This window comes from Gossypium arboreum, chromosome 4, assembly GCF_025698485.1.
Source record: "Gossypium arboreum isolate Shixiya-1 chromosome 4, ASM2569848v2, whole genome shotgun sequence".
In the NCBI taxonomy this organism is placed as follows: Eukaryota; Viridiplantae; Streptophyta; class Magnoliopsida; order Malvales; family Malvaceae; genus Gossypium; species Gossypium arboreum.
This window is the reverse complement of record NC_069073.1, coordinates 3,181,619-3,192,049: the sequence shown is the minus strand read 5'-3', so window position 1 is coordinate 3,192,049 and position 10,431 is coordinate 3,181,619. Positions and strand designations below refer to the sequence as shown.

At 37.0% G+C, this 10,431-nt stretch overlaps 1 protein-coding gene across 2 annotated transcripts; it reads right to left on the bottom strand.

Moving 5' to 3' along the window:
* Positions 1–654: 654 nt before the first annotated feature.
* On the bottom strand, positions 655–9,718 carry LOC108460281 (nuclear pore complex protein NUP1-like). Of its 2 annotated transcripts, none has more exons than XM_017759719.2 (9): positions 9,165–9,718; positions 8,443–8,489; positions 7,289–7,401; positions 6,643–6,832; positions 6,212–6,514; positions 6,036–6,128; positions 5,283–5,936; positions 4,554–5,059; positions 655–2,869 (listed from the first exon to the last, which is right to left on the bottom strand). In XM_017759719.2, exons 1-9 carry the CDS (start codon positions 9,448–9,450, stop codon positions 1,060–1,062), a joined length of 4,002 nt encoding a protein of 1,333 aa, XP_017615208.1. In that variant the 5' UTR covers positions 9,451–9,718; the 3' UTR covers positions 655–1,059. The 2 variants fall into 2 exon arrangements, with proteins under 2 accessions (XP_017615208.1, XP_017615207.1); XM_017759718.2 differs by having other exon boundaries at positions 5,283–5,939; positions 9,165–9,703.
* Between the last annotated feature and the right edge of the window lie 713 nt (positions 9,719–10,431).

The window sequence follows — 10,431 nt, the reverse complement described above, 5'->3', positions numbered from 1 at the left end:
AAGGGATTTAAATTGAGTCACGAACTTAAGAGGTAATCTAGCAAGGATATCAAAAAAGGTATTTTGGGGTAATGACAATGAGGAAGCCATGGTTCTCAGTTTTCCTCTTAAACAATAAGAATCCATTCAAGGGTTTTATCGAAAAGGGTATTTTGGGTGTCTAGTTTTGTGAAAGTTGGTAGGATTGATTTATTATTTTTTTGAAAATTGAATAACTGAATTGAAATCAGAGTGACTATTTTGTCATTGATATCAAAATTGAGTGACTATTGTTGCAATATATGTTTTTTTTTTTTTTTAATCCAAGTATAGAACATTACTTTTCAACATAAGAAAGTGGATTTGACTTAGTTCGTTATAGTCCTCACCTGATTGAAAGCCCATGTACATCTCTAGCCTTGAAAGAGAAGCATTGAACCAGAAAACATATATGGGTCCGGAGCCCCTCTATTAATAGCTTCATTTTAATGGCGAAACTCAGAATGCTATTCCAGTATCTACTTGAAAACCCATGGAACCACCTGGGATGCATGCCAGAGAAGAATAGTCCCAAAGGGTTTTCAAATTGCCGCTGCCTGTTATAATTTATAATAGAATACTTGAGCTCAAAAAGCTAAGATTCTACAAACCCTTTAAAATAAGAAAAAAAAGAGATCATCCCTAAAATGAAATTCATAACCATTTCCATAGTCTTCGATTCTTCTTTCATTCGATTTATGTTACATATAAGGGTACACAGAACAAGGCCAAAAGCACAATAGCTCAAACCAGAAAATCTATCAGCTAACTAATACTAATAGTACAGTTTCAAATGTTGTCTCGAATTTTTACCAGGAAGAACATACAAAATTGCGACCAACTTCTGCCAGCAGCCCATAGAAACGATGAAATAACAGCAACATTTTTAACAGCTCCTCTCATTTGTGCTGGCATCAATGACATTCTGATTGCTACAACATACAGCAACAATCAGCAGCTCCTCTCATCTGCCACAATAATTATTCAATCAATCAGTCGAGTCTCTCGCATGAAAGAGTTGCCTCAAGTAAATAAACCTTTTTACTTCTTCCGCTGTTTGCGGACCTTCACAAATTTTCTGGTAGACTTGTCACCACCACTGGTGCCCAATGAGAAGCTCCCTCCACCACCAAATTCCAGACTACCAGAAGCCAGAAATGGAGATGGATTCTTTGGTGCGGCTATGCTTGGTTGGGTTCCAAATGGGACAGAACCTGCTGCTGGTGGGTTTGATGCACCAAAAACGAACCCAGGAGCGGGTGGTGAGATTGGCTGTTGACTAAATGTCACAACAGCCGGTGAAGCCTGAACTGTGTCTTCTGCCATACTATCTTCCATTTGATCATTATTACTAGAGGGCGTTGACCCAAACACCAAGCCAGGACTCGTATTACCAAACACAGGCTGTGACGGAGTGGCAGCTGCAGCTGCAGCTGAAGTGAATGAAAATATGGAACTTGAAGAGGCACCGGTGGATGACCCAAAGATAGTAGATGCACCGCTAGGAGCACTAACAGAAGTTGATGATCCAAAGGAAAAGCCTGATGATGAACCAAACGTGGGTGTCTTGGGAGCTTGCCAAGTGGAACCAAATGCACCACCATCATTGCCACTGCTAGAGCTCAGAGACTTGGTTTCTGAAGAGGAAGAACTTATTCCAAAACTTGAACCTGAACTAAAAGGCTTGGCTAGAGATACCGAAGACCCAAAAATTGAACTGCCAGAGGAAAAAGTTGCATTCCCAGCCAATCCAAAGGATGGAGATGATGCAGATGAGGAAAACTGAATGGGCGTGCTCTGACTTGAGGTACCAATGCCAGTTCCTGCAGCAGATGCTTGGGTATTTACAGCACTGAAAGGATTTAAACTCTGAGACTGTGAAGTAGATATGGATGTAGCTGGAGCACTGAATCCAAAGACGTTGCTTCCAGTGACCATGCCTGCAGCTTTAGTGGAAAAAATACTTCCCGTACCAGATACTGGCAAAGACGTACCCCCAAAAATACTACTACCTGTGCTTGTAGCTGCTGATGTACCACCAAATAAACCAGTGCCCGTGCTTGTAGTTGCAGATGTAACACCAAAGATAGCATTGCCTGTGCTTGCACTTGCAGAGGTACCACCGAAGGTACCATTGCTTGTGCTTGTCACTGGGGAAATTGTGCTGCTGAAAAAGCCACTTCCAGAGTTCGTAATAGTGGAAGATATACCACTGGAACTGCTATTTCCAGAGCTTGCGACTTCAGCTGTTGGACCAGCAGCACTGCTTGCAACACTTGTACCACCAAAAATACTACTTCCAGAGCCAGTAAAAGAAGATGTACTACCAAAAGGAAAGATACCTACATTGCCAAGTTTTGTATCCTGTGTCTTAGATTCAGTTGCTTCCCCTGAAGTTGCTGATAATGTTGAAACTGAAGTTGACGGGTCCTCAGAGGATGAAAACTTGAAAACAGGTGCACCTGTAAAGGAAGGGATTGAAGCCTGCACAGAGGGGCTGCTGGTAAAGCTGATGCTGGCATTTGCAGTTGCACTTGCAGAGGTGATGGTAGCAGCAGAAGCGTCATTTTTGGTGGCAGTTGCACTGGAGGAACTTTGACAATTACTTGGGACTAGAGAAGGCGCTGGAGAAGAGAACGAAAAAGGACTAGAAGCACAAGACCCATTATTAAAGGTAGAACCATCTGCTGCGGATGCACCAAACTTGAACTTACTTCCAGCTGACATTGAAGTTGTTACAGAAGAGGTGATTGCAGTTTCAGGTGTCCTACAGAAGATGCCATTCAGATTGCTCTCCTTATCAGTTTTATCTGACAAATAATTGGTTGTACCAGGAGCAGTAGTAGCACAGCTGAAAGAAAGAAAGAAAGGGGGATTGTTAGCAGTATTGGCTGTTTTATCTGACAAATAATAACGCAACAAAGCATTTAAATAAGGCTCCAGAGAAAGAAAGAAAGAAAGAGGAAAAAAGATATACTGATCAATCACTGTGTAGCCTTGTTTTCTTGCTTTCTTTATGTTGGGTGATTGTTAGCAAAGTGAAAGGGGGGAACGAACAAAAGTTAACTCTTCAACAAGCAGCACAGATTATAGCAGACAAAAAACAAAAGATCCCAGCAAGAAAATCAACTGCCTTTTTAGTTCTAACTAGAACTTAATCTATTACTAGCATTTGGAAAGCCTTTACTAATTTAATTACCAATAATTTCAAATTTTGTCAATGTTTGGTACCAAAGTATTATCAAATTCTCAATTGGCTAGCTGAGGTTAAAACATCAGCATTAGAGTATCTGGTATTTGCTTCCATCCACTGATTTACACGTTAGAAAATAACAGTTGGTTAAATGCCTGGCATACACCAATAAGGTCAAGACAAATCATTTGTTATTTGTTTGCAGCACATCACTCATCAGACTGACTTTCTAGTCTTGGAACAAATAGATGCCAACTTCCAAGTACTAAATTGTGAATTTTTAAACGTTCAGTGCTAAGTTGAAACTTTGGTTACACTTCTGTCACTAACTAATTATTTATCAAATGGACACCCCCAAAAAAAAAAAACAAAAAAACTAACTAAACTTGAAATCTACCATCCTGGAAGTCAGCTATGTAATGGATTCTAACGATCTGAGGTAAACTATCACCAGCAATATAAGAATTATGATAACAAGCTTTAATCAATTTATGAAGAAAGATTTCCCTGTTCTTTTTGCTCCCTCACTCATTTAAGAGTTTAAAGGTAAAAGAAAGCAACCTGGTGGGTTCAAATGTAAGAGAAAGTTCAGTACAGGAAATCAACAGTAAAAACAACTTTGAAGGGTAAAAAATATGGTTACTATCAGGAGGATTTACAGTATTTAGTAGAAAACTGAAGGAAATCATTTAATGTTCACTGCATTTTAATCAGTAGGATTTGTCATAAGGGAGATGGAGGATCTACAAATTCTAATAACGAGCTCAATATAATCAGTTCATGTTAACTACATCTTAGTCAGGATTTACAGAATTTAATAGACATGTTATAAGGGAGGTGGCAAGGATTAGATCTATCTCCAAAATCCTCTCCCATCATTTTATAAGAACTCCTGACCAGGTATCCTTTTACACCCTGCCAATTAACTAACTACTAGCCTACTCCATTCAACCAGATATTAGTGACCCTATGCACAAGGGTTAGATTCACCACCAAAATCCCCAACCCCTGACCAGGTATCCTTTTACACCCTGCCAATTAACTAACTACTAGCCTACTCCATTCAACCAGATATTAGTGACCCTATGCACAAGGGTTAGATTCACCTCCAAAATCCCCAACCCCTTCCATCCTTTTATAAGAACTAAACAGAGTAGGGTATACCTTTTAAACATTTTACTTCCTTTCAATCAATTAATCACTAGTCTACAACATTTAACCCACTAGTAGTAATTCTACAAATAAGGCCTGCACTGGAGGTATAGACAAGAAAGAAAGGAGAACAGAAGACAAAAGTAAACAACCTTCCAAGCAAGAGAGGTTGAATAGTGAATATACCAACCTGCTTAAGTTCTCTGGTTTTTGGTCTGAACTTGTGGCAAGCTTAACACCTGAAGATCCAGTAACTGGTGAAACCTCACCAACATTTGTAGAGGCAAAGCCAAATGAAGTAACAGCACCATTTGGTTGCTTTGCTTCCACAACTTTCTCCCCAGTGCTAAGCATATGAGGAGCATTTGACTGTGAAGGAACATCATCTCTATCGGCTATGGGAGTTGACGAAGATACAAAAAATGGAGACTGCAGAGATGAAATTGCCACCTCTACAACTGGAGAAGTAATACCAGCATTTTTTTCAACACCAGTGGGTCCATCAGATGTTTTCAAATCAGGTTTTTGATTGAATGCAGCACTTGAATTGGGTATAACTTCAGGACTAGAAGCCTTCTCTATCATAGCTTCAGGAGCTACACTCTTGCTCTCCATGACACAATTATCCAACCTCCCTCTCCCTTCAGCAGGTGTGGCTCCATTAGGATAGTCGTCATCATCCAGATCTAGATAATCCTGGTACAGAAAACATGAAGTTAAAAATAGACAGTATAGAGGCAAAAGTGAAGCTTATGGATATCCCTCAATCCAAAAGTAAGCCTTTGATAGAGCCTCTTCTTCTGGAAACAATAGCACTTGATCAGCAAAAGAACTGGGAGGAACTTTGATCATTAAAAGCTCTATTTGATCACTAAATAATTTTGACATGAGATATGCCCGATTACCAATTAACACATACCTCATGTGCACTCATCTGAAAAGCCCGACTCTTTTGTTGAGGTTGCGGTACAACAGACTTGATCAAACTGGAATCAGAAGCTTTAACACTAGGCATGTTATTATCCTTCATCAAACTATTACTATCTGCACCATTTACTGCAGGAACCACCTTGTCAGGAAGAGCAACCATCATTGTTAAGCCATTTTCCCTAGCCTTATCATGCTTTCCTGACATAGACTCACAAATACCAGGCAGTACAGTGCAAGAACCACTCAACTTGTCAGTATCTTGCAGGTTCTCCAGAAATTTTGAAGAATCTACATTCTCAATGCTTTTAAGAGCCTGCCCACGTAGCATAGATGGTGACAACTTAGTTGGTGATTTTTCCATTGGCGATACCAACAAGTCCAATTGCTGTAAAATTTTTGAAGCCGTCTGACTGGACTTGGATGGAACATTGGTAACACTAGAGCCAGGAGAGCTGTTATCCCCATTCTCAGCCAGAGTATCTAGAGCAGCTGAACTATTGCCAGCTATGCGAGTAGATGGGCCGGCAGAAGTAGGTAAGCTTAAGTTTCTTGAAGAAAGAAGGTTGGACTTTTGACGAATCCGCCGAATAGGGCCAACTGATCCTATATCATTGCCTAATACTGAACTCCTGCGCTTTGAAACCTGCTAAGAAAAGAAAAATATCCACTGAATGATACTCTCTAGACAGAGAGAGGAAAAAACACCCTTAAAGGGAGAAATACAAAGATCCTCAATAAGTACCCCTTGTGTAGAGCCAGAAATTCTCTTTTGCTCCCAAGCACTCAGAGATGATGATGAAGGTCCACCAAAAGCATCACTTGCAGTGCCAGAACTCTAAAAGAATAAGCCAAAAACTCGGATTAGACAAATGACAAACAAGCAATTACAGAAGAGGAAAGATAGCAAAGCATAACAACCTTGAGGAGAGTTGATGAGTTAACCCTTGAATAAGGTGTTCGTGCCATGCTGTATATTGCAGACCTGCCCCTTAATCTTGGGGTCACAAAACTGTTTCCAAGATTACCAACATGACCAGAAGATCTTGGCACAAGTGACATTGTGGAAGACATAGAAGGGAAATTTTTATTGCTTGGACAAGTTAAGTCTCCCCTAGGCACATGATTTTCTAGTCCAAGCCTTGATACAGATACTTTTGGTGTCCTACCACCCATGTAAGCTTTTGCAAGCTCAGCAGGTGAAGCAACAACATCATCAATGACCTGCAGAACCATAAAAGTGTTTTTCTTCTTTTTTCAATCTATGAAATTAAAATTATACAGACTAGGAAAAATCATTTGAAGATATGTTAGCCCAAAAGCAAATTGAAGGAAAGAAAACTTTTCCTTACAGTTGAGCTGACAACAGGTGTTGAAATAAGATGGTTCTCAGTCACATGTTCTCTAACTGGTGTCTTTGGAAATTCTTCTTTCTTGTCATGAGATACCACTGAGATCAATTCAGGCCTCTTTTCTTCATTTCCACCAGGAATATCAGCACTTCTTGAGCAAAGTAACCTCGTCAAATGATCAATTTCAGATCTGAAAAAATAATAATAATAATGATAATAATAATATTAATCATCTATAGCATCAAGAAAATTCCTGTTAAAAGAAATACTGCTCAAGTAGAAAGAAACATGCTAACCACCCACAAAAGGGCCACCAAAGTTTATTCCCACCCAAGCTGAACAATGAAGAAAAATCACAAAGCATTACAAACTCATGTTCAGATTGGAAACTGGATTGCCAGAAAATCAACTATAAAGTTCGCAAAAATAATTAGAATTTGCAAAACAAACTGATTCTATCCGATTCATACTCTGAGCCCTTTTCATCTGGTTGATGGAAACTAATAGAAATAGAAATTCCAGAAGCCAAAGCATAGGAAATTATCACAAATGACAAAAATTGGCAAAGTTCCCGCAAAGGGAAGTAGTAAAATTAACCATGCATTTCAATTTCACATCAATAAGATAGAATTTATGACCATCTTGCCTGGTAAATGTCTTCTGCATTAAAATTTTCTCAAGTTCAGCAACTCCACTTTCTTCAGTATGATTAACAGGATTCTCACATCCCATGATGGCTCCTTGCATAACAGAAGGAACCTAAGAGAAAGAGGCACATAAAACAACAAAGCATACAAGTTAGGCTCATCAATGATAACAACATAAAGGGGAAACTTTATAAATAAATACATAAGAAAATATCATAAAATAAGGGACAAACACAAAACTTGAAAGTTACTTCCACAATTGACAATGAATAAAGGGTACATGAGACCTTGGGACAGAGCCTGTCCCTAACATATATTGCATTTGAGCTAATTTTCTATTGCTATAGAAGATAGCATACCAAGAAATAGACGTGTCCAGTTTCAGACAAATATGAGTGCACCATGTTTCAATTAAAGCGTATTAAATCTAATAAAGGCTTTCGTGAATATAGAAGAAAATGTTAGAAAAATGAGAGAAATAGGTTTGTTTCAAATAAAAAGTAGAATAGAACTTCTTCTTCTTTTTTTAAATACAATGATACATATTTAGAGTTTTTTCTTACTTCAAAACCAAACAAGTGAAAGGCAAACGATCACGTACAAGTTCAGTTAAAATTTAGTTTATTAATCATTAAATTCACTCCAAGTTTCACTTTATAATTTTATGTACCTCCCTCTTATCTTTATTATTTAGTTCAGTTTTCCCTCTATTTTATTTATTTTATTGTTTATTTTTAATTTTATGCACATCAAACACTCTTACTTTGTACTACTTAGAAAGTTCCAATAAATAATATGTTCACCTTTTCATCCTAAAGAAGTTATTAGATATACTAAAAGGATTTTCAATAAATTAAAAAAAGGTAATAAAAATGTTACAAGAAAACTGAAAGGAATACTGTAAATTGAAATGTTTTAGGATAATTATTTTGTCCACTTCCAGTGGAATAAGAAAAGACTCGCAAGCAGAATTAGGTTCCTAACATGTGTCCTTACAATATATTAAAAACTAACAATAACAAAAAAAGAAACATTTCATTGTCTTAACCCCACTTGTGGAGTTTTCTTTATTCCCCTGGCAGTGGACAGAATACTAATCCAATATTTTAAGCCAAAAACAAGCTAACAGGAGTAAAAAAGCAATAATACATACTTTAGAAGTCGCTTCTGGTTGATTCTGCCTTGGTTCCTGATTAGTCCCTGATTACATTATCACAAAGAAAGAAAAAGAACAAAAACAAATTCATCGTAATTTAAACTTCAAATGTGCCTAACTTAAAAAATTCATACACGAGCAGCGTGTAATCACCAATTAAAATACACTCATGGCGTCCTGTATCCTGAGCATTAATTTGAAGAACAAATTCAAGTAAAACATTATACATGCTTAAGCATTTTACATACATTCCTGTCAATTATTCAATAACTATGTTCATTTACACATTTTTTTCAAAGCAAAAGCAACATTGCATAATCAAGCACCGCTTCAAAGTAAAAGCATATTTGATGTAAATGAGGATTAACTTTTAAGTCGTATATCAGCTAACAAGAAACATTATATACAATAACGAAAACCTAATATTTATTAAAATTATAAAGAGAATTATTATTCATATGAAACTATTTCTTATACTTACGATTCTAAATCGAATAAGTAAAACCCTAACTCCCATAAATCTTCCTCTACAAAAACAAGAAATTTTCACATCCAAAATTTGACAAACTACCACTCGTAAACCCAATATCTAAAGCAGCCTAAACAAATCCATTTCCGCCAAAAATAAGTGATTACTCTCTGTATTTTTTTTCTGGAGGAAGTTTCTCCCCGTATTTTAATTTCATTAACAATAAAATAGAACCAAGGAGAAAACTCACCAGATTCCAGCGCTTGTGGTGTCTGAGGCGGCGGAGGAGGGAGGCGTTTCGTAAAGACGGAGGCGAATAGCCTATGGGCACTAGAAGTAATAAGTCTCCGCGCTGGATCCACCAATCTCGATAACCAGCCATTTCTGTCGCCGGTACCGCTTGGGTTCCTTATTGAGGTCGGCGGCCTATCGTATGGCGTAGTTTTTGTTGTCCTCCGAAACGGCCGTTTTCTAAATTTTCCTCCAGCTCCTAATCCGCCGTCGTAGGGGTTACTCTCCTCACGCGCCGTCGCCATCAGAGAAACAGAAATGGGGGGATGAGTATTAGGGTTAGGGATTTTGAGGAAAAATTTCTTAAGAGAAAGGAAAAGTTGGGTTAATTAGGGTTTTTTATATTATATTATATTACAGAAACTGAGAAGAAAATAAAGAAATTAAAAAGAAAATGAAAAAGAAAGAAAATCGAGGCTAATAATGGATATAGGAAGTATACGTATTTTTGGTATCTTTGTAAAGGGTCAGTGATAATGTCACAGGCTGGTGATCTTCAAGCATGTAACAGGCGAGGATGAGAAAGGTAGGTAGGTTTTATTTAACGGTGCTGATTTAACGCTGTTTTATTTTGTTTTCATTTTAGGGTAAATATAGATTAAATTTTATAAAAGGTCCCTCTACTATTCAATTTTTTGGATTTGGACCCCATTATTATTTGATCAAAGAGTTATTTAATCATTTCTAGTGTATTTATTTTTTGAAATGCGTATATAGTATATATTTACCACATTACAACATATTTTAAAAAATAAGCTAGATTGAATTAATGAAATAAAGTTGGGTTAGCGACTAAAAATACACATTTAGAAGAGTAAAAAGATACAAAATAGTAAATTATAGTAGGGGATTAAATTAAAACATATAGTATAGGGACCTTCTAGGAATTTTACCTAAATAATAAAGAAGTAGTTTTAATGGTGGGATGCTTTAACTATTAATTTTGTGTGATAAAATTATTAAACAATTAACTCATGTAAGATGTTAACAATAATTAAACACTTAATGTTTGAAACAGAAAAAACCACAAAGTGAACATTATTGTTACTAACTAATGTGTTAGTGGATAGTCAAATTGTAGAAAAATTAAATGTATTTAGATTAAATTAGTCTTATCATGGTCGAATCATTCGGTTCGGTTTAAAGGTTTACTTGAAAAGTAGAAGGATTTGAATAAAAATATAAGCCCAAAAAATGGACTTGGACAAAAAAAATAATGCCCATTT

Excerpts from the sequence above, each read along its gene's own strand:
- LOC108460281 (XM_017759718.2), bottom strand. The coding sequence starts at position 9,450 with ATGGCGACGGCGCGTGAGGAGAGTAACCCCTACGACGGCGGATTAGGA. Across the intron at positions 6,129-6,211 it reads ACTCATCAACTCTCCTCAAG|AGTTCTGGCACTGCAAGTGA; the intron begins GTTGTTATGCTT and ends TTATTCTTTTAG. Across the intron at positions 5,940-6,035 it reads TTTCTGGCTCTACACAAGGG|CAGGTTTCAAAGCGCAGGAG; the intron begins GTACTTATTGAG and ends TTCTTTTCTTAG.